Here is a 23,609-nt window from a genome sequence, read left to right as displayed (position 1 = left end):
GTACTTGTCGCCCAGGTACTGGGTTACATGGTCTTAGAGTTTATCTCATTTAATCTGCATGATAAAGTGTGAGGTAGAGATCATTTATCACTTGTATTTTGAGAAAACAGAGGTTCAGAGAGGTTGAAGAGCATGTGCAGCATCACTCAGCTAGGAAGTGACAGATGGAGGAATTGAATTTAGGTCTGAGTGAGTGCCTAGCTTTTTCCTCAGTATGTACCAAAATCGTGCTCATCACAGAGATACCCCTAAAGACCTCACCACAACCTCCAATGCAGCCAAAGCCACATCCACCAGCCTCTCTGTCCTCTTCCCATCAGGGGATGGCTATGTGGAGGCTCCTTTCTCCTCTTCCCCTGCCCAGAATGCCCACAGGCTGAGATGCTCTGGCCCTCCCCTCTGCCCCACATTTATTGCTGCTGGGCTTCCAGTTTCCATGGGAACTTCTTTCCCAGAACCAGCTGTGAAGCCTTGAGCTGGGGATCCAGAGTGTCATTCAGCCTTGTACCCCTCATCCCATCGCCTTCTCAGTACCTAACATAGTGTTCTGCACACACTAGACGTTTAATAAGTTTTCCTTGAATAAGCCAGGGAACAACAAACTGTGATGCAGTGTACATGGAGTCCTTTCAAAACCACCCCTACCCAAGACCATAAAACAGATTTCCCAGGTGTCTTTGATCATGCCACCTATTTTAAAGCAAGAAAAGAGAAAAATAACCCCCCAAAAGGGTACATAAAAAGTAAAGGCTCGAGCGAAGTAGGAGAATAAATCACAGTCAAGTATGTTGCCTGGGAGTCGTAAAGTGTGGCCCACGCAGGCAGGTGGAAGAGTGGTAATGGCTGGGAGCCGGCCTCCCATGCCGCCTGCTGAAGTGTCTGCACTCTGGCTAATGCATCGTGCGCGGTGGCCACACCAGGAGCCATAAACCAGTAATGCTCCCTCCCCCAAACGGCAGAAGCCCAGACGCTAAAAGCTGCCTCATCTGCAGTGGTTTAGCAAGGCACGATGGATTTTCACGTAGGCAGCTGAGAGTTCCACAGGGAGGGAAAGCTGCTCCTGCGGGAATTCTGAAGCCTTTTAAAGGAGTTGAAAATCATCATTTTACACCATTTGTCTCCCTTCCCTTTAAAGGTTTAGGGGAAGGTGGCATTGACGCCCTCGGCTCAGGTTCCCATAATTGTTTCTAATAATGAGATGATCCCTTCTAAGACTCTCTGAATTGCTTCATCAGAATGGATTTCAGTTCAACTTTGATTAGAGTCAGGTACCCTTAGCCAGGCCCTGTGCTGAGTTCAACGTCACTGCCCAGTGGATTGTAGCCAGTTCACAGCTGAGGAGACTGAGGCTTGGAGGTTGTGTGTGTCTGCCATCTTCAGGAATCTAGTCAGTGGCACAGCTGACACTGGCAATCAGGACTCCTGACCTCAAAGCCCTTGCTTTCCTCCATAACATCTGCCTCCGTTAACCACAGAAGCCTTTCCAAGCTGACATTTACTCAGCAGTCATTGCCTGTTATTTAAATAGGGAGATAAAGTACAACCATATGAAAAATTAAATAACTATCAATGCAAAATGACAAGAGACGTCACTGGGCTGTACATGCAAAGATGGCAAGTGAGTAGTAGAGACAGTGCTTTGAGGATTACTTAAACTGTCTTTACCCTTGGCATAGAAAATTCACTGTCAACATAGATAACTGTACCAGAAGTGACCCCAGGGACCTTAATATAGACTTGCTTTATTACAATAGGAGTGTAAGTGAATTGGCACACTTTTTGAAAGACTATAAGCAGCTCCCCACAGTGATTTAAGTTCAATTAAGCTGGGTATTGACAATCTGTAGACTTGCCTTCTTTCCAAGCATTGTGATAGAAAAATTGCAGTTTTTTCTGGCTCTGTAGAGAGACAGATATGTGTGGAGAATGAAGTCTTATTAATCAGAGTTATTTCTTGTCTCTCTTTTTTCACTTTCCTTTTGTTTGTTCTTTCTTCTGTGTGGTAATTTCCATGGTAACAGATGGAACAGCTTATAGCATCTGTAATTACTATTATTAATAATAATAGTGATCATCACAGTAATAATACCAATCACATAGAATGAGAGAAAAAATATGAAATAAAATTAAACTGTGGCTCTGTGTATAAACAATTTACAGTTTCTGAAATGAGAAAAAGAGGAACCAGGCAGATCCCCTAAAGACCCAGGACGAGGATTCATAGAGAGCTTTCCTGTGGTGACAACCTGGGAAAGATTTCATAAAAGAGATAATGATAAAGAATGTTCCAGAATATCCCACCATGACTACTCTGTCAGCACTTTGTGATATCTCTTTTTTTCCTTTTTGTTGATGTTGTTGTTGAGTGTGTATGTGTGCTGATCTTATAACCTGAAACTTTTACATTTGGACCATTATATAACACGCATAGACGAGCTGCTTTGCAAATGCTAGAACAGAAAACCTGGCAGAATACAAATGCTGGTGGGTTAACTAATATACTCACTTGACAAAGATTTCCTGCAGTCCCACAAGGTGCTCAATGCTAGTCTACGCTCTTGTGGTCTAAGGATGAAAGACCTGTGTTGACCTGTGCATTCTCAAGAAAAAGAGTGCACAGTCAACACTGGACAGGCTTCCCTAACACCACCCCAACCCTACCCCAGAAGATCTCTGGGCAGCTCCACTGACTCTTAATCTCAAGAGCATGTCTAACAGCATGAGACATTTGTCGTTCTTGGGTACACAACTTTTTCCCCAGAAACATGGTACACTTTTGGAGGAGTTAGGCAGTATGCTATCCTCCTGCATGTGCACTCTGGTGGCTAGCAGAGCACAACTGGTCACATATTTCAACACAAGAATTAATGATACATTTTACACCCAGAGAGATCTCATAGTTTTATGGAGAGATAGACTTAAAAGCTAAATTCACAATACAATTTTGGAAGTCCTTTACTAGCCTACATAAGAACACATTGTTATGTCTGTGAAATGATATTTTGGAACTTCATCACACATGCTCTTTAATGACCTATGGCCTGTAACTCCTTTATGCTTAGAGATGGCGTAATAGTGCTGTGGGTCTGGGTAGTGAGATCATTCACAGTCACACCAGTACATTGGGTTGAATGCTGCTTTTAAAAATCAAATATTTTATTTCTTGGTTTTTTTTTAATTTTTTTTTTTATTAATGTTATGATAGATTACAACCTTGTGAGATTTCAGTTGTACATTTTTGTTAGTCTTGTTGTGGGTACACCACTTCCCCCTCTGTGCCCTCCCCCCACCCCCCCTTTTCCCTGGTAACCACCGATCAGATCTCCTTATCAATATACTAACTTCCACCTATGAGTGGAGTCATATAGAGTTCGTCTTTCTCTGACTGGCTTATTTCGCTTAACATAATACCCTCGAGGTCCATCCACATTGTTGTGAATGGGCCAATTTTGTCTTTTTTTATGGCTGAGTAGTATTCCATTGTGTATATATACCACATCTTCTTTATCCAATCATCAGTTTCTGGGCATGTAGGCTGGTTCCACGTCTTGGCTATTGTAAATAATGCTGCGATGAACATAGGGGTGCAACGGACTCTTGAGATTTCTGATTTCAGGTTCTTAGGATAGATACCCAGTAATGGGATGGCTGGGTCATAGGGTATTTCTATTTTTAACTTTTTGAGAAATCTCCATACTGTTTTCCATAGTGGCTGTACCAGTTTGCATTCCCACCAACAGTGTATGAGGGTTCCTTTTTCTCCACAACCTCTCCAACATTTGTCACTCTTGGTTTTGGATGTTTTTGCCAATCTAACGGGTGTAAGGTGATATCTTAGTGTAGTTTTGATTTGCATTTCCCTGATGATTAGCGATGATGAACATCTTTTCATGTGTCTATTGGCCATATTCATATCTTCTTTTGAGAAATGTCTGTTCATGTCCTCTGCCCATTTTTTGATCGGGTCGTTTGTTTTTTTGTTGTTAAGCAGTGTGAGTTCTTTGTATATTATGGAGATTAACCCTTTGTCAGATAAGTGGCTTGTAAATATTTTTTCCCAATTAGTGAGCTGTTTTTTTGTTTCAATCCTGTTTTCCCTTGCCTTGAAGAAGCTCTTTAGTCTGATGAAGTCCCATTTGTTTATTCTTTCTATTGTTTCCCTCAACTGAGGAGTTACAGTGTCCGAAAAGATTCTTTTGAAACTGATGTCAAAGAGTGTACTGCCTATATTCTCTTCCAAAAGACTTATTGTCTCAGGCCTGATCTTTAGGTCTTTGATCCATTTTGAGTTTATTTTGGTGTGTGGTGAAAAAGACTGGTCAATTTTCAATCTTTTGCATGTGGCTGTCCAGTTTTCCCAGCACCATTTGTTGAAGAGATTTTCTTTTCTCCATTGTAGGCCCTCTGCTCCTTTGTCAAAGATTAGCTGTCCATAGTATTTCTTGGTTTTTTTGAGATATGATTGACATATTATGTTGTGTAAGTTTAAGTTGGGTGATGTATTGATTTATATATTTATACATTGCAATATGATTACCATGGTAGCATTAGCTAACACCTCTATCACATCACATATATATCTTTTTGTGTGTGTGTGGTAAGAACAATTAAGATCTAGTCTCTTAGCAATTTTGAAGTTTCTAATACAGTATTGCTGACTATAATCACTATGCTATGGATTAGATCTCTAGAAGTTACTTAGCAGTTAGAAGTTTGTACCCTTCAAAAACCTCTCTCCATTTCCCCCACTGCTATAGTAATTAAAATAGTATGGTACTGACATAAAAATAGCCACATATCCCAATGTAACAGAATAGAGAGCTGAGCAATAACCCCCTACATATATGGTCAATTGATATTTGACGAGGGAGCCACGAACACTCAATGGGTAAAGGATAGACTGTTAGCAATGGTATTGGGAAAACTGGATAACCACATGCAGAAAAGTGATATTGCACCTCTGTCTTATACCACTCACAAAAATTAACTCTCAGTAAATTAAAGACTTCAACATAAGACATGATACCATAAACGTCTAGAAGAAAACGTAGGGAAGAGCCTCTTTGACATTGGTCTTGGCAATGACTTTTTGGCTACAACACCAAAGACACAAGCAACAAAAGTAAAAATCAACAAATGGGACTACATCAAAGTAAAAAGCTTTTGCACAGCAAAATAATCAACAAAATGTAAAAGCAATCTACAGAGTGGGAGAAAATATTTGCAAACTATGTATCTGTTGAAAAAGTGAATGTCTTAAATATATAATAACTTTTACTTTAGCCAGCCCTGGGGGTCTAGTGGTTAAGATTCAGCCCTCTCACCACCTCAGCCCAGGTTCATTTCTTGGTCAGGAAATCATACCACCTGTCTGTCAGTTGTTATACTGTGGCAGCTTCACGTTGCTGTGATGCTGAAAGCTATGCCACCAGTATTTCAAATGCCAGCAGGGTCACCCATGGTGGACAGTTTTCAGCGGAGCTTTCAGACTAAGACAGACTAGGAAGAAGGACCTGGCCACCCACTTCTGAAAAATTGGCCATGAAAACGCTATGAATAGCACAGCAGCCTTGTCTGATAGAGCACCAGAAGGTGAGAGGATGGTGCAAAATGACTAGACAGAGTTCTGCTCTGCTGTCCACAGGGTCGCTAGGAGTCAGAATCCACTCGAGATCACTCACAACAAGACTGTTATTTTGGGATCCTTAGTGAAGTGAATAGATTCCTGCCACTTCAAAAATCTCCAAATGCAATCCTCTCTTAAGCAGAGAATTTGTCACAGTACCTCCATGCATGTATTCCTTTGAGCGAGTTAGAAAGATGGGGCTCTGTTTCTCATCATGGGAGTGAATGGTGGTATACAGTAGAAGAAATTATAGAGAATGAACTGGGTAGCAAACGGAGGTATCAAGGGCAATGATTTTCCAGGGTTTTAGGTCCATGAGGACTAAACAAATTCTGTTGAAGAAATTTCAGGAAATGCAAGGGACACAAATAAATATAGAGACACATGAGGCTTTTCTAGAGTGAAAAGATAATTGAATAAGGGGGTAGTAATTTATTATCTGGAGTAGCAGCTCTATTACAAGAAAGGGCAGTCCATCCTGCTTTAACCTCATTTGCCGGATGCGCTGCCCGCCCCGGCTTTCTAAGGAATGAATCCCAGTCCTGACTCTAATGCTAGAGAAAAGTTCTAATGTAGAGATTCTTTATTCTTTTTCATGCCAGACAACCTGTCTGGTGTTCACACAAAACACGATGCTGAGTCATTATAAAGTTATCATGGATGAAAAGGTTGATACTAATATCCCCATTTTTCACTGAGGAAGATTCAGAGACTAACTTGCCCACAGTCTCACTACTGCCACATAGCAGAACACAGATGCCAATCAGATAGGCTTGTTTCTAAAGCCCAGATGTCTTGTGGTGCCTTGGAGCCCTAGATGCACCTCTAGAGACTAGAACCTAGAACATGTGTCCTGTGGTGGAGGGTCTGGGGCTGGAGAAAGGCAGCAGAGGGGGAAGTTTGGAGCCTGGTGGATTTTATGATGCTTTTCTGCTCATAGCATTCAGATGATTTACCACTCAGTTCCTGCATGAAACTGGACCTACCTGAGTTATAGGGAAAGCTCTGTAGGTTTCTTTGAGTGGGAGTTCAAATTCACAGAACTGCAGGAGGAGAGCATTTCCTGTTCTGGGTCTTTTGAAGCTGTTTTTTTCCCCCATGGATCTGTGGTGGGAGGGCCAGGCTCAGTGTGTCTCCCTTTTAGGTGTCTCGTGGGTCCTACTTGATGCTCTGGGCAAGAACCCTGTGAACACAAGCTACTTTGAGAACTACCAGAGGCCAGTTGCACTTCTCCTTCTCCTTGATGCTGTTGTTAATAATACAGTACTCCCCCCCTTATTTGAGGGGATATGTTTCAAGACACACATTAGATACCTGAAACCACAGATAATACTGAACCTTATATATGCTATGTTTTTTCCTATGCATACACATTTGGGGTGCGACAGCAAAACTAGCACGAATTTCTTTTTTTTCTTCACAATTTTATAGATGAAAGATTCCTTCTTTCCATAGATTTTAGTGACCTCAGCATGTGATTTTTGTCTTTTCCTTGTAAGTTGAAAACTTCCAGTTTTTCATGTAAAGGAAGCACATCACAGCTTCTCTTTGGTGTCTCCAAATCGCCTGCATCCCTACTCTTGTGCTTTTGGGCCATTATTAAGTAAAAGAAGCATTACTTGAGCACAAGCACTGCGATACCATGACTGTGGATCTCATAACTGAGATGACTGCTAAATGACTAATTGGCAGGTAGCATATCCAGCGTGGACAAAGGAATGATTCACATACCAGGCAGAACAAAGCAGGACATCGTGAGATTTCAGAATTGCATGCAATTTAAAACTTATGCATTGCTTATTTCTGGAATTTTCCATTTAATATTTTTGGATTGTGGTTGACTGAGAGTAACTAAAACTATGGAAAGCAAAACCACAGTTAAGGGAGACTCCTGTATCAGCATCTGATATCTGGAAGCTCCTTGAGATAGAGCTGATATATTACTTTATATAATAGGTACACACAGATTTCTATGAAATGCTCAGTAATTTGGTTAATAATAGACCTTCTCACACAAATCCCCTTACTTAATCTTTACAACCATCCTGTACAGTGGCATCATTGCTGCCTTTCAAATCTTACTCATGAGGAAACTGAACTTTAGAGAAGTAATGATTTGACCAAAGTTGCATAACCAGTAACTATTGAACTGGCAAACAAATCCAAATTTTCTGACTCCAGAGCCCAAATGGTGTCCACTAATCTCCACCTGCCCATTGACTAAATTGACCATTTTGACCATTTAGCTTCCTGGGTCCAGTTTTAGTTAAAGCATGTGTGGGTCCATGGACAGATGTACCCCATCTTCCTAAAAGACTGTTCAAAATACATCTTAGTTGTTTAAAAATGCTTCAGAGCAAACCTTCACTTAGACTTTCCAGCTAAAACCACTTGTCTCCACCTTAGACCAGGCATCAGGAACATCAGCCCCCAAACTGATTCTAGTGCGTGGCATTGACCCCTGGCCTTTAATATTTTGTGAGGGTTTAGGGCTTAATCTGCTCTGCCACCCATGAAGCAGAAGGAAAATCCAATTACCTCCTTGTTTTTAGTCTTCGTGCTGCTGTCTCCGAGAAGAGATATAATCAGAGAACAAAGGGCATCTTTGAAAGGAAAGCCAGCTAAGAAGCTCTAGGTTTCAAGTAATCATCTCTCCTCGCGTCGCTCATACTGTGTTTGCAGCGAGGGCTTGTGATGTCTGTTAAGTGAATTGTGGGGAGCACTTTGGAGCTCTTAATTATTCCTCTGTATCTTCTGTATATTGCATATACCAAAAAGTGCCAATGGCTGAATTATTAAAACTTCAATTCACCCTCAGGGTCCAGAAGGCGAGGTTGGCAATATTAGTGGCTTTAAGACGAAGGATTGTCTCTCTGACACAGCTTCCTTTTCCATCTTGCCAAAAATAGAATATGCTCTTTGCAAAATGGGTCAATGAATAAGCAAATCAATTAGTGAATGTAGGAACAATCAGATGAATGGATATATGGATATGAAAAGCTGTTTACAATCAGAGGGAAATACAAATTCACATGATTTAAGGGTGCTATATGGACCACTTTTGAAATTAGACAGATTGAACACATTGAGACTAGGGACCAGTTTACTTTCTCTCCCTGAGCCTTTATATGTCTATATATCTATATCTATATCTGTATCTATATCTAGATTCATGTCTACCATGGTGGATTCTTATGAATACTGGAGATAATGTATGTAAAATGTCCTAGTATGAACATAGCATCTATAATTTAGATTAGACATCATTTTCCTTCTCTTCTTCTAAGCACCATGGACTGTTTCTAAGCACCATGACTGTTTAAAAACTGTCAGTCTTTATTTCTGCCTCTACAGTATTGCATTATTGAACAATTACTTTTCTTTGGGTTATTTTATCAGTTTTTGTCTATATGAGCATCAACATTTTTAGAGTTTTGGGTTAACTATTTATGTAACATTATTATTTTTACCCATATGAATCACGTTCTATTTTTGCTAGCAAAGTCAAAATCCAATAACCTTCATTCTTATTTGTTTTCTAGACTTTATAGAAGATACAATTCTGCCTCAATTAAATATTGGAGACTTGGGTTATCAGTGGGCTGTTTTAGGAAACAGTCTTAAGATGAATCAGAATATTGAGCAAAGTTTAATTTTATGCTGAAAGAAATATTTCCTTTTTTAGAGTTGGAAAATACTCTAGAGATAATTGAAACAAACTCTCTTTCTCTTCCTTTTCATATATTACAACTGAAGTGCAGGGCAATGAAGTTACTTATTCCAAGTCATATACAGAGTTAGCGTAGAGAAAGTGTTAAAACTGGGAGTCCTGGTTGCCGGTTCTTTTCTGGTTCAGTTAAATCATACCAACAGCCATGCTTCCTAATAGTACTAATTAATAATAATGGTTACTTCCAGTATATCTGCTCATCATTACTGTCTAATAGAAATGCCTTGGGTTGTTTCTTTACTTCCTAGATCTTCGTTTCCTCATTTGTAAAACTAAGAGGGTGAGGGAAGAAGGAAACCATGTGATGTCTATGCTAGATTCTTTTCCAGCTCTCAGAATTTATGAAGAGTAATGATGTTATTATGTGGGCAAGATTCTCAGAGACAAAAGCTTTTCAATTCTTCCTATTTCCTCTTTTGCTTTATTTGTGACTATGTTCAGAATTAAATTCTATCTCCAATTGCAGTAAATATTTTAGTCTAGGTTATTATTGCAGAATGTCTAATACATATGTCCCAGATAGTGCTTTGCAACTTTATATTTTTGGTTGCTATTCCATATTAACAGTCCTACTGGTATTGCTGTCTTTTTTTTTTTTTTTCCACTGACGATAAAACTGAGCCCCAGAAAAGAGAAGTGACTTGTCCAAGCTTGTTGTTGGCAGAAATAGGTTTCAAATATGAGTCTCTGAAGCTCTACAACTCAAATTCCTCTCCTTTTTTCTCACCTTTCATTCTTACCAGTAGTAGGTAAAACCTACCCTGATTTAAAGGTCTTCATCTCCGTGGGTTCTTTTATTCTAAATGTCTTAAAATACTTTTGGCAAATAGAGGTAACATGGAGAATAAATAATAAAAAACAGCAATGAAATGCCTTACATGTACAGTGTGCATTGCACTATCTCATTCTTGTTAATGATGTATATTTTACAGACACTTTCTGTGTATCAGTCTTATTTGCAATGTGGTATTTATGGTTCTCTGAGACAATTATTTACACTAGTGTTTTCTCTTTCTAAGAAGTGTGTGTCAGTAGCTGGAAGTATGGATTTTGGAGTCAAACATCCTGGGTTCCAATTCTTAGTCACTAACTAACTGCATACCCTTGAGTAAGCAGCCTAATTCTCCTCATTCACTTTTCCCTCATTTCTGACATGGCAGTATTGACTCCCTTCTGATTTAGGTAATATCAGTTTAAAATGAGAAATGCTTAGCATAAAGCCTGTGGAGTAAAGGTTCCACACATTTAGCTCTTAAGATCATTAACCCTCATCTAACTCTGGGTGGAGCTTTATGAGAAACAAAACTTCTCTGGTCAAATTCTTTGCATGAGTAGAGCAATCAGCTGGCAATAAATGGTTGCATGTTGAGCCACCCATCACACTGGTTGCACGATCTGATTTTCCTTTATTTTCAGCTTTATTGTGGTATATAAGTATGATCCTCCTTTGATCTTCCTTCTAACGTCTCCTTCCTTGGGTTGTGTTGTTTGGGCAGAGGACAAGATCTGGACCTCAGTGCAGCACAACAACACAGAGCTGACGCACGTGCGGGGCACGGACCCTGAAAATCCCTACACCATGACCTTGGACTATGGTAGCAGCATGGAGCAGCTGGAGGCTGTGATTGATGGCTCGGAGCACTGTGAGCAGGAGGTGGCCTACCACTGCAGGAAGTCCCGCCTGCTCAACACGCCAGGTAAGGCTCACCCCTGCCCCTCTGCATGGGCCACACAGGGTGACCACAGTGACAAATGGTCCCTGCAAACCCAGAATATTGAGGAGAGGGGTGTTTGTCAACAAGGGGGCTTAGTGTTCATAGTGTTCATAGTGTTCACTGTGCCATGGAGAGAAATGCTGCTAGAAGAGCACTTGTGTTGCACACGTTCTGGCTCTGATACCCAGGGTTTGACCTACAGGGAGTCTGTAGCCTCTCGAGATTTTCCCCTCGTCTTCAAAAATGGAATGATAGCAATACCCATCCTGCCACAGTTGTGAGAATGAGAAGTTTTTTGAGAGCAATGGCACTTGTAAGAGCACTTGAGCTAGATATAGAAAGTGCAGAGGTGGGAAATGAGACTTTTGGCAGAGGGAATAACATTTGAGAAAGCACAAAGGATCTTGGCAGATTCGCCAAAGAGCATTGAGTCATGTCTGAGGTAAAAGGTGCATAGGGAAACATCATTAGACAAGGAGGCCAGCAGGGCAGCCAGGCATCGTCCTGTACCAATGTTACCTGAGCAGTGCAGGCCTTAATGGAAATGACTCTTTTTTTTAAAATAAAGTTTACTTTTAGAAAACAATTGGATTAATGCTATTTATTTATTTTTTCCTATGGTTATTTTTTAGAGTGAACAGTTGATTTGGTTATTAACATACTTGCATAAAAAAATTCTAAGATTGCTTACCAAAACCCAAAAGAGATTTTGCAAGATGTCAGGAGGGCTTTATCAACCTTTATGCGTGTCTTGCAAGTCAGTCATTTTTGTGAATATCAGTTCATTTGTTTCATGGCAGAAAAAAAAAGGCTGAGTACCACAGGGATGTGGAACATCCAAGAAAAGCTCTCAGAATCTTTAGCCTCAAGAAACTTACAATCCAGTGCTGGGAAGTTAGGAATTTTGAAAGGCTCAAGAACGTTAGACAAGGAAATGTCAACAAAGGAGGAGTGATAGGAGCCTGACTAAATGTAACACACCGCCTCACTGATCTAGAATCTTTAGGGAAGACATCGTTCCACATAAGTGAATTTTCCAGATAACCATCACTTATCCCTTTAAGCACCAAAGATCTTTTCAAAATTTTTTTAACTATTTGCAATGAAAATCTTTCTCAAATGGATTATATGCTTCCTTGACTTCTTAAACAGAGAATTCTGAACATAAAATGTAACCTTTTCTTGATGACTCAGGATCATCATTGTGAAAATCAATTATTGTACTCTCCTTGGAGTCAGCCATGCTTGCAGGGCTGATTAGATCTGAGGCATGCTTGGTGTCCCTTTTCCCAGCATCCTCAGATGGTGCTGCAGTAAGAGATCCAGGGTTGATATTTGTTTGTGTTTCTTTCCTCTGGCTGTCAAGCCTGCATGCACGTGTCACTTTCAGTGCTGCTCACAGAGTGCCTGTTTCTGAAAACCATCCTACTCTCTTCTCTTTGTGTTGCTTCTAGTTTTCTAAGGATTGGGTTTGGTGGAATTTTAGGAATAATGGGAGTACGTTCATTCTGACTCTGGGATTTTTCTTTAGTATTTGCATTCTGTGATATCCATTTGGCTATAGCATTGCCTTTGTACGTACTTTTTTCCAAGCTCAACTGTCTTTAATTCCTTGAGCATATTCAAGTGAGAAGCACATGGATTTGGGAACAGGCCATATTGAGAGTGACATCTTGACTCTACTCCTTACTAGTAACGTGACCTTGTGCAAGTTGCTAAATTTCCACAGCCTGAAAAATCTAGATGAAAATCCTGAGCTAATAAGGCTGATATGAGGACTGAAGGAAACAAGTAGTCTTCACTGTTCCTTGTTCCAGGCCTGGTACATAACAAGTTTCCAATAAGCAGTAGTGTCGTATTTCTTTCCTTGCTCATAGCTTCCATCCCAGCAGGGAAGGTCCAAAATTTGTACTGTAATGGAAGCTCAAAGGAACATTTTATTTCTGTTTCAACAGTGTAAATAGAATAGTTATAACTCATGCATCCAGATAATCTCACCACCCAGAAAAAACCAATGTTGCATTTAAGTGTGTATCCTTCCAGATGTTTTCCCTTGGGCATATTCACAGAAACACAGTGAGAACATACTATCTGAAAGTTGGGGTTTGAGGGTACTCATGTATTTTCTTTTTCCCCATGAGTTCTGAGTGAAATGCAGTAGATAGAGGAGGACAATGGGCATGTACATATAATATCTACTTTCTTCTTGTGATGTGGCTTGGAGAACACAGCATGCACCAGAGACCAAGGAGAACTCTTTGCCCCTCAGCATCCACCTGCAGACCAGGCACTGTTAGTGGGTTTGTGGGACTGTAGACAGACAGCCCGATAGAGATGTGACCCCAGCCTCACACTCCTCAGTGCAGGGACAGAGCCCCCTGGACCCAAGCTCAGGTGTGCTCACCTCACGCAAGTCGGGGTGGAGACATGAAAGTGCACCATTGTAGGCACATGAATCTGAGAGCCAGCACCAAGGGCACTGTCTTAGTTGGTGTTCCTATAACAAAATAGCACACTAGCTGGCTTATAAAAAGCTGAATGTTATTTCTCACAGCTCTGGAGAAGTCCATGACTGGGGTGCCAGCATGGCCAGATTCTGGTCAGAGCTTCTTCAGGGTCACAGACAGCTCACTTGTCCTCCCATCCTCACATGGCTAGTGGAAAGAGAGTGAGAGAACCCTTACTAGTCCCATTCATGAGGGCTCCACCTTCATGACCTAATCACCTTCCAAAGGGCCCACTTCCTGATACCACCACTTTGGGAGTTAGGATTTCAACAGGAATTTGGGAAAGACATAAACATTCAGTTCATAATAGGCACACACCTGAAGGGATGTTCTCCTAATCTCCCTAATTATCAAATCATCCTCTTCCCCACAGGGAAGGCCAGGGACAGAAGGGGAGAGCATGGTCCTCTTCTACCTGCCAGTCTGGAAGAGCTGGACAAGTTTCTCCCTTATTTTCGGAAGCGGGCGCCCACCTGTGATACTGTTTTACTACCTATATTTGTCACATGTACACAATATACAAATATCTTTCCATATCAATAAGTATGACTTTATACCATAAAGTTTATTAACAACAGAGTCTTCCGTTATGTGGATGTACCACAGGAAAACACACAAAATTAGCAATTCTCCTATATAAGACATTTAGATTGTTCTCAGTTTTTCACTATTACAAATGCAAGAACATTTTAGCACATAGATCTTTGAGAACAAAACTGTTTATATCCTTAAGATAAACTCCCTGAGCTGCCATTGCCAGGGCAAAGAGTGTGCATATTTTTAAGGCTTTTACCATATTGACTTCTACAGTGTATCAAGGTTTTACCAATTTATACTCTCAACACCACTGTGGGATTGGGTGCCCATCACTTCCCAGCACTAGGTATTGCTATCTTATTTCAACTTTGGCAATTGGATAAATGCAGAGAGGAGTCAAAAACAATTAAAAATATTTTTTGTTAATTAAAAAAAAGTCTATAGGCTGATTCCCATAGCTTATTGGAGGGAGAGACTACTGGTAGCCAGGGTTAGTAGAAGCTATACAATATTATAAATTGTGGCTATAGTGGACTCAAATCAATAAGAAGAGAATGTGGAGGATGCCTTCTTGCTATAGATTCTCCTCGGTGCTTAATACAATAGATAATAAAGGGAGGAAACAAAAGAAGGCAAGATGAGAGAAAAATAAAGAACTGTTCGAATGGCTACCAATGACTCAGCATTTCTTATGTTTGAGGATATGTGTGGGATGCTGTATGAGCCTTGTCTCTAATGCAAACAGATCTGCACAGGCAGGGTTACTATCTCCATCTGGCATTTCAGGAAACAGAACCTCAGAGAAAGTAAGATCGTTGCTTAATGCCACACAGCTGGGCAGCGGCAGATCTAGTTGTTGCATCCAGCTTTGCCTGAGGTCAAAGCAAGGATGCTCTTTCTGAGGCACTATGAAAACCCCAAAGAGCCCAAACTTATAAGGAAATGGAGTAGTCAGGAAAAACATGAGTTGATATGATTTTCCTTATTTTTAAGAAAATGTAGATGAAGAGATAGAAGAGCCGCCAAAGTCACCCCTACTAATGCCATGTGGTTGTCAAGGTAGCTTGAATCGGGCAAATACCTGGCAGCTTCAAAGAGTTTGCAGCATCCTTGCCTAGATGCAGCAGCTTCCATGGCTCATGCACTCCTTCCCAGGGTGATCCTGTGGATCCCTACAATGGCATCCCCTGAGCCTCCTTCTGTCTGCTCTTGGCTCCAGCTTTGGTGCCATTCATTTAGCAGCAAGAGAGGGAGATGGAGAGGGAAGACAGGCAGGATAAGTTCAGGCCTGGTTCACCACTTTTTCATTCAGTTAGTGACTGAATCACGACATTGTCATTTTCTGACAGTTTCCTCTGATATTTTGCCCCAGAATTGCTGATAAGTGCCAGCCAATGGAATGTGTCATCTGTCTCTTTAACTGAAAGTTTATACTAAAATCCCTCCAAAGGACCAGCATTCTAAGCCATGGGGGCCATAGGAAAGGTGTCTTTACTATTCCCATGGATCTTTGTAGTTCTTTTCACCATGCTTGCTACTTCCTACCCTGAGCTTTATGCAGGGCCTGAGGCCCCCTGCTGCAAACCAGCTTCCAAGACAGGAATCATCAGGCTGCCAGTGCTCAGGGGCCACTTGACACTGGGGAGGAGGGGACCACTTGTTTCCCCAGGGATAAAGGCTACCCTGGTTGAGCCCAGGCCTTTTATCACTGTCAACACCTTCATAGGACTTTTTCCTGAGGCCAGGGTCCTGAAGGTAACATGTGATGAGCAGATAAAATGCAACAGAACCCAATTTAAGAAACACTCACACAGTGGACATAAAAAGAAATATTGAGGCCACAGTCTGGAAGATGCTTTAATCACATGGCCAATTAGCTCCATAACCCACAACTCCCCCTGGAAGGAAGACAGGATTGAGAAGGTCATAGAAAGGTGGTCACCTGGGAAGCCCATTGCCCAGGTACCTGCCTATCCCAAAATTCTCTTCTGTAGTCTCCATGGTGCCTAGAATTGGATTACTGGTTGAGGTTAAAGTGTCTGATGTGTGCATGTTTTTGCACTTACTATTCCATGTAGTGAAGATCTGCTTGGGAATACCCTCCTCAGTAAAGCTGTGAGCTCTCTGAGACAGAGGTAAGAAGTCGATGTTGGCGCAAATGAAACCCCTGGAAATTCAGACTCCTTTACTTTACAGGCTAATAGCTGCGGGAGTTTGATATCAAATAGCAGTTTGAGCCGGAGTTTACTTTTCTGGATAGAAAGCATTTGTCAAGCAAATCATCATCCAGCCAAGTTTGTCATGAAGATTGTTCAAGCTCATCAGTAGCACTAATGATTCAGCGTCCGGTAGCACCTCAGAGTCTCTGTTTCTCTACCAGTAATGGGCTAAAGTCATTACTGTTCATTCATTCATGCAGGAGTATGAGTGGTTCCTACCTGGAAACAATTGCTTTACCTGGTTATCTTCCAATGGATTTGAAAGTTATAAACTATTCTTTCTTTTAAAGTATTCTAAAATTCTCCATTTTCCTCTTTTCTCTCAATTAATGATATTTTAGTGAGCACACAGCTAACTGGCTATATAATATGTGATATATAGTTTAGACTATATATGTATATAAGTATATACTAATGAATATATATATACACACACATACTATTTACACACTATAGAGTGTATGCTATATAATATGCTTTAGTAATAATATATACTCGTCTTATACTCTTTATATATCCAAATAGATTTATAAATGCACTTGTGTGTATAAACCCTCATGTCCATTTATAATATTTGACTTCAAATGTGTACAGAACTAATAATGAGGTTTAGAAATCTAAGTAAGGAAATAAGAGGCATAAAAGATAAATTATTGATAAAAAAGAAATAGCACTTCGAGGTACTCTGGGGTTTACTAAACTTGAAACTCTTTGTCCCCAATATTTCTACCAAACAAGATCAATTAACAGATGATTACATTTTCTTTCATACAAAAGTATTTATTGATTATCCATTATGTGCCACATGATTTTCTGGCCAGTAAGAATGAAACATTGAACAAACAGAGTCCTGCCCACATGATTGTGTGAGGGATGACAGAAACAAACCAAATACACATGCACGCGCGCACACACACACACACACGCACACACACACATAGAGTCAGTTCACAAAAAATGTGAGGAAGAAAAGTCAGGAAGAATAAGGGCCTGAAAGTTGCCAGGCATGAGGAGTTCTGTTTCGGATGGAGTGCTGGGAAAGATCCCTTTGCTGGGAAGGGATGCGCTACCAGAGTCCTAGGTGAAGGGAGGGTGTAGGGCGTGTGCATATCTGGAGAAGATTCCAGCCTGAGCAACAGCAAGAAAGCCAGTGTGGCTAGTGGAGAGAAAAGAGCAAGGAACGGTGGTAGGAAATGAAGTTGGGGTGTCCAGAGACCAGATCACACAAGGCCAGGACTATGGAGTTTATTCTAAGCGTGAAGGGTAGTCACTGAAACATTTAAGCAAGGGATTTCTCTTTCTTTTCCTATTTCAAATCCAAAGGCTAATGTCAGTTTATTTAAGTCAAGCTAAAGTAGGCATCCATAATTTGCTAAAGCCATAGAGATTTTAGGTCACTCTCTATGCCTGGTGAACTAGAAACAGCTACGAGCTCCCTGAGGACAGAAACCATGTCTTAAACAGCTCTGATCCCCGCAGTCTAGCTCACTGCTGTCAGCAAAAGGCTTAGGGACCACCTCAGATTACCTCTGATTCATGGCAGCACTTTTGTATTTGCTCCCCCAACTAATGGGAGTTGAGATTGTTTTGGCCTCTTCACTCACCATTTTACTACTGCTAGCCTACCCAGACACATTCACAAATCTTAGAGGTCTCAGTCAGAGAGCTGAAATCCTTGGCCCCTATAGCATACCCCCTCCCAGATACCTACATTGTCTTTCTTTCTTCCTTTCTTCCTTCATTCCTTCCATTCCTCCCCTTTTCTCTCCCTCCAGATACACACACACACACACACACACACACACACACACGCACTCACGCACACACCAATTACATGGCTAGAACTGATCCCAAAGCCCATGGTACTTTCACTACACCAGCTTGTCACCATACTACTAAGAACAATTTTTGTTGCAGGAGCACCATAATGAAAAACACAAAACTATGCCATGACATCTGGGAGAGAAACTACTAGAGCAGTATTTGAAATCTCTTTAATAAACGACTATTTTTATTTTATGCACTTCAAGAATCTGTAAAGAAATTCGTGGTTCCTATAATGCATACTCTTTGATATTACCACTGCTGCTCCTGATTTTGGCTCTCGGCCACTCAGCACCTTCACTCTGCCAGGCATTTGAAACACATTATTTCGCTTAATCCTCTCAATGGTCTCGTGAAGTTTGTATTATCTGTCTCAGTTATGAACCAAAGGGGAGTGTCTAAGACATTAGGTGGTTTACCCAATGTCTCATAGCTACTAAGTACTAGAAACCAGTTTCAAATAAATGTCTCTTTGGCTTTAACCTCCACCTGCATTCCAAACTAACAGACAGAAAAAGAAGAAAGGTCTCACAGAAGGAAGGAAAATAATGAAAGGAGGATTCAGGTAACCAAAGAAAAGATTCATCTTCTGTTCTGGTTATCAACTGTTACGTAAGAAACCACCATAAAACTTAGTGGTTTAAAATAACGGTGACATTCATTTTGCCTGTGAATCTGCAGATTGGGCAGGTTCCAGAAGACTTGTGCATCTCTGCTCCACTCCACATCACCTGGGGCTGGGGCTGGCGCTGGGGCTGGCGCTGGGGCTGGCGCTGGGGCTGGCGCTGGGGTTGTCTGAAGTTGCACTCACTCAATGGGTGCTCGTTGTTGGCTGAGGTCCTCAGTTGAGCATATGACTGGGAGCTCAGTTGGACGTGAGGTCTTTCCATGTGGCTGCTTGAGCTTCTCATAACATGGTGGCTGGGTTTCAGGGACAAATGTCCCAAGAGAGGGAGAGAGCCAGGTGGAATAAATATTGCATTTTGTTACCTAGCATCAGGAGTCATGCAGTATTACTTCTGCTGCTTTCTAATTATTAGAAGACAGTCACTTAGGCTGGCCCACTTTCAAAGGAAGGGAAATTTGTTTCTATCATTTAATGGGCTGAGTATATAGATTTTTTTTTACAAGTATCATATCTTCTTCAAAATTTTGTGTGAATAGTCAAGCAGCCTAAGGAAACACGGCAAATGCAAGGCAGAGTCAGGAGACAAACCCAGGTCTCTCTAACTCAGTGTAGAAGACTCTTCCACTCTGGTGTCCTGCCAACTATTGATTACTCAGTCCTAATTCAGGATGGAAATGTGTCTGACTCTCTGTTTTTCCTTCTTAGGGACTTTTCACCTTTAAGGCAATGCTGCTGGAATGTGTTTCTAAGAGTTTGCCACAGGTCTTAAAAAATATAAAGAGACCATCACATGAATCAAGTCAGTGCATTTTACTGTGCGTGAAAGCCACCTTTCCTAATGTCCTAATAACTCATTCTTGGTGTTTCACTGGGACTTAAAGTCAAAATTAGAGGTAGGTGGATTTTATGAAGAAGACATACACCTTAATGGAGCTAGAGATGTGGGTGTGTATCTGAGTAAAATAAAAACTATCTCACATAAATTCAAGACATGATACGTGCTTGGCTGCAAATGAATTGCTGTTCAGACTATTAATTACTTAAATAATGAATGTGGATTGCCCAAAAGTCAACATTCGAATCCTGTATAAGAGAAAGTTTTTAGTTTTCTCTCCACTTTATGAAAGAGCACGTTCACTTACTTTATCTCAAATGTACTTACAGGAAAAAGAATCCCATTTTCTAATCTTCAGATGTAGTACAGGGGAGCAACATGAAAAGAGCATGAATTTTGGAATCATAAAACCTAGTCATAAATTTCACTTTCTCTACTTATTGACTATGAGATCTTCAGCAAGTTACATGAGCTTTCTGAGCCTCAGTTTCCTTATCTGTAAAATTAATGAGATAGATACTATATCTTCCATATAGTAGATGTTTGCGATACTGATGTTATCTTAGTCAGTATTTTGTCACATTTTCCAAAGGGCAAGAGGGATATTAGCTCCCTTAGCTACCAGGAGGTGGTCTCAGAATCCTATGATAAGTCTGGTGGCAGAGTTCAATTTTGGGATTTGCCTCTTGCTGGCTTGCAGGTGTACTTACTTTCTAAACCGCAGTTCACTTATTTGTAAATATCGTATTTACCCACCTAATAGCACTGTTGAGAGTGCTGGAGGTAAGTCTATGTCCCCTCCTCCCCTCTGCCAACCACTCAGATCAACTCATCTGTCTGTCATCCTCATCTTAATAAATTATACCATCATGTCTCTAGTTTCTTAAGGCAGAAACCTAGGACTGATTCCCTCCTCACCATCTCCATTCTCTTCAGCATACCAACAAGTAGTCAGACTCATAGCTGACTTTGACTCCAGCCTCTTCTCTCCAGTTTCACTGCTACCACCTAAAAGTTAAACTCCCATCGTCTACAGATTGGACAAGTGCATCAAATTTTTGCTTCGTCTCCTCTCCCACCTCCCTACTGTTCATATCTCACACAAAAGCCTAAATGATGATCTTTCCAAAATGAGATTGTATAACCTGGCTTCAAGCCCTTCCCTGTGCCCTTGAAATAGAACCTGGACTCCTTAATGTGGACTACAGGCTGAGGCCCCTCCCCAGCTCCTGTTCTCCCACCTGCCAAATAAAGTTGGCCTTATTTCCCTTTATTCTGTACCTTGCTAAGCTTGGCCCTACAACTCTTAGTCCTGATACACTAGCAGTTCTCTCTACTCAGAAGCTTCATTCCTCTTCCCATACTTAGTGCTCAACTTAAATTTTACATACAACTAAAGTATCCCCTCCATCACTCTTTATCACTTAATCCTATTTTAATATTCTGTATAGAGGTTATTACTACCCGGCATTTTCTTCCTATTTGCTTGTTTACTGTCTGCCTCTGTCAATAGAATGTGAGGTCCATGAAAGAGGGATCTTCTTTGTCTCATTCACCACTGTATCCTCAGAATGCCTCGAAAAGCACAGGCACCAAGCAAACATTTAGTAAGTAGTTGTTGAATGAAGAGAAGATTCCTCCTCTATTAATATTGTGTCACTAGTATTATATTAAGTCAGAGGACCCAGGATAAAACAAGGGCATTTGGCTAAGCCTGCCACAGAGACTCTCACAGGCAGAAAGTGGCTTCATCGAGTGAAAAGGGCTGGACCGGGAGGTGGGAGCTGCTGTCCCACTCCTGGCTCCACCATTGACTCTCTGTGACCTTGAGTAAGGTACTTACATTTTATGGGCCTCAAGTTTCTCATCTTTAATCCTAGTGGGTTATATTTGATGTTTTCCTAGTGTCCTTTCTGCCTTGACACTTCATGACTCTATACTAACCAACACAAAGTGAGTTAAAATACATGTCACAGTTTATTACTTTCTTGTCACAGTGAGGAACTAGAGGGGTTGGTAAAACAAACAAATCCAAAAAAGAAGAATTTTTCTGAGACTGTTAAGGCAATGAAATATGATAATTTATTTATATAGTAGGTGATCTTTTTTGACACCTTCATGCCCCGATTTTCTGAGAACATGCTTTCCATATGGTAATACTGATTGTGCGAAGAAGGTATGAAACTTCCCCAAGGTCGTAACAAGTCAAGAACAGCAAGAATAACAATTTCTTACTTTAGAGTATTTGTGCATCTATTATGGTATTTACTTTACAGACATATTCAGTGGGTTATTAGGTAGATATGGAAATGCAATTATACCAGCTGCACAGGAGCCCATCCATCTACAAAGACTGTGCTATAATGGCACCTCATAGCTTGTCGTCAGGAGTGGGGACTGATGCTAACTTCCTTCTTGCCTGAGTCCTCACTATAACCATGCCAAAGGGAAGACAGCAGAGTGTCAGTGAAGAGCCCAGGCTGTGGCCTCACTTGCCTTGTTCCAAGCACTTGATCCAATAGCATAAGTTATCTGGCCTTAGATAAGGTACTCAACATCCGTGAGCCTTGATTTCCCCAACTCTAAGAATGAGGATGGCAAAGACAACATTAATCATACCCACATCATTGGAATCATGAAAAATGTTGGGAACTTTTACTGTTTTTAGTTTAAGGTACCTAAGTTCTTTTGAAATAACAAAGGTGTCTTTCTAAACATAATTTTCACTGTCCTCTCACTTTTGCTAAGAGAAGGGATTTTGAATATTTTGGCATTTTTATTCCTCTGCGCTTTCTGCTGTGTGTATGTGGGATGTGTGTGTGCGTGTAGGAATCTGATGAGAAATACCTCTCAGTGTGTTAGGTGTTGTAGCGATTGTTAAACCATAATCTCAGTTCAGCACAGTAGAAACATTTTAGGCTCTGAAGCAAAAAATAACTGAATTCCCCAGCTCTGCCATTTATTTGGTGAGTGGCCATTTTCAGGTCATATACCCTGAGTCTCTGAGTCACATTTTCTCATCTGCAAAATGGGTAACATTTTAACCTAACCTGCAGGCTTTTTGTGGGATTATGAATGCACATGTAAAGGGGCTGGCCATAGTGGCTACTACCATTTAAGAAGGCTATGCCCTTGTGGGCAGATTAGAGACAATATTTATACATTAGTGAGCTGTAAAGTGCTCTGAAAATAAGAAATTACTTCTACTTAGCTAAATCTCAGAGATGTTCTATGGAAAGGTGTAACTTCTTTTTAGACACAGCATGGATAGGAGTCATTGTAATGGGAAAAGACGTGGAGGGAGGATGGTGTGACTCACTCTCAGGGACTAGGGGAGAAATTATATTTAGGAATGAAGCAGTTGAGGTTGTTGCTGCTTATTTCAGATGAGGAGGCAGAGAAGAATGGGGAGAAGGAAGGGCAGGCAGAAGGGAGGGCCTTCCATGTTTCACATACTTGGCAGCATGATTCTGTAGATTAACTAATCTACTGTCACTGCATGAAGCAGATGCTTGAGCTGGAGAGTGACCAAATAAGAAGATCAACTTGTGGTTGTAGAGGGAACTGATTGGGTCAGGAGGAAACTACAAACCAGGAGATTAGTTAGGTATCTATCTCAGTGGTCAAGGAAAAACGTAAGGAGCATGGGCTCACAGAAATAGAAAGAAAAATAAAATAGTAATTGGTTTTGAAGTACAAAGTAGACTCTAATACAATGGTCCAATGGAAATATAATGTGAGTTAAGTGGGCAATTTAAAATTTTCTAATAGTTACATTATAAACATTAAAAAAACATATTATACACACAATTTCATATTCTTACATCTACCATTAAATATGATGCTGTTATTCCAGATATATAAACGAGGAAATGGAGACTTAGCGGTAAAGTAGCTTGCCCTAGGTTTTATAGGAAGGATCCAAATCCAAGTAGATCTAACTTCAAAGCCCATGCTCTCAAAAGTCAGAGACAGATGTCAAGAGAGG

General features: G+C 40.8%; 1 protein-coding gene across 1 annotated transcript in view; it reads left to right on the top strand.

Annotated features, from left to right (window-relative positions):
- The window catches only part of CNTNAP5 (contactin associated protein family member 5), a 765,902-nt gene that overhangs the window by 505,292 nt on the left and 237,001 nt on the right, over window positions 1-23,609 (top strand). The window contains exon 13 of the mRNA XM_046657745.1: window positions 10,853-11,053. Within this exon, the coding sequence (XP_046513701.1) occupies window positions 10,853-11,053 (201 nt within the window). The remainder of the gene's footprint in view (window positions 1-10,852; window positions 11,054-23,609) is intronic.

The sequence above is a fragment of the Equus quagga genome, chromosome 4 (assembly GCF_021613505.1).
Source record: "Equus quagga isolate Etosha38 chromosome 4, UCLA_HA_Equagga_1.0, whole genome shotgun sequence".
Classification (NCBI taxonomy): domain Eukaryota; kingdom Metazoa; phylum Chordata; class Mammalia; order Perissodactyla; family Equidae; genus Equus; species Equus quagga.
This window is presented reverse-complemented; position numbering and strand designations above follow the sequence as displayed.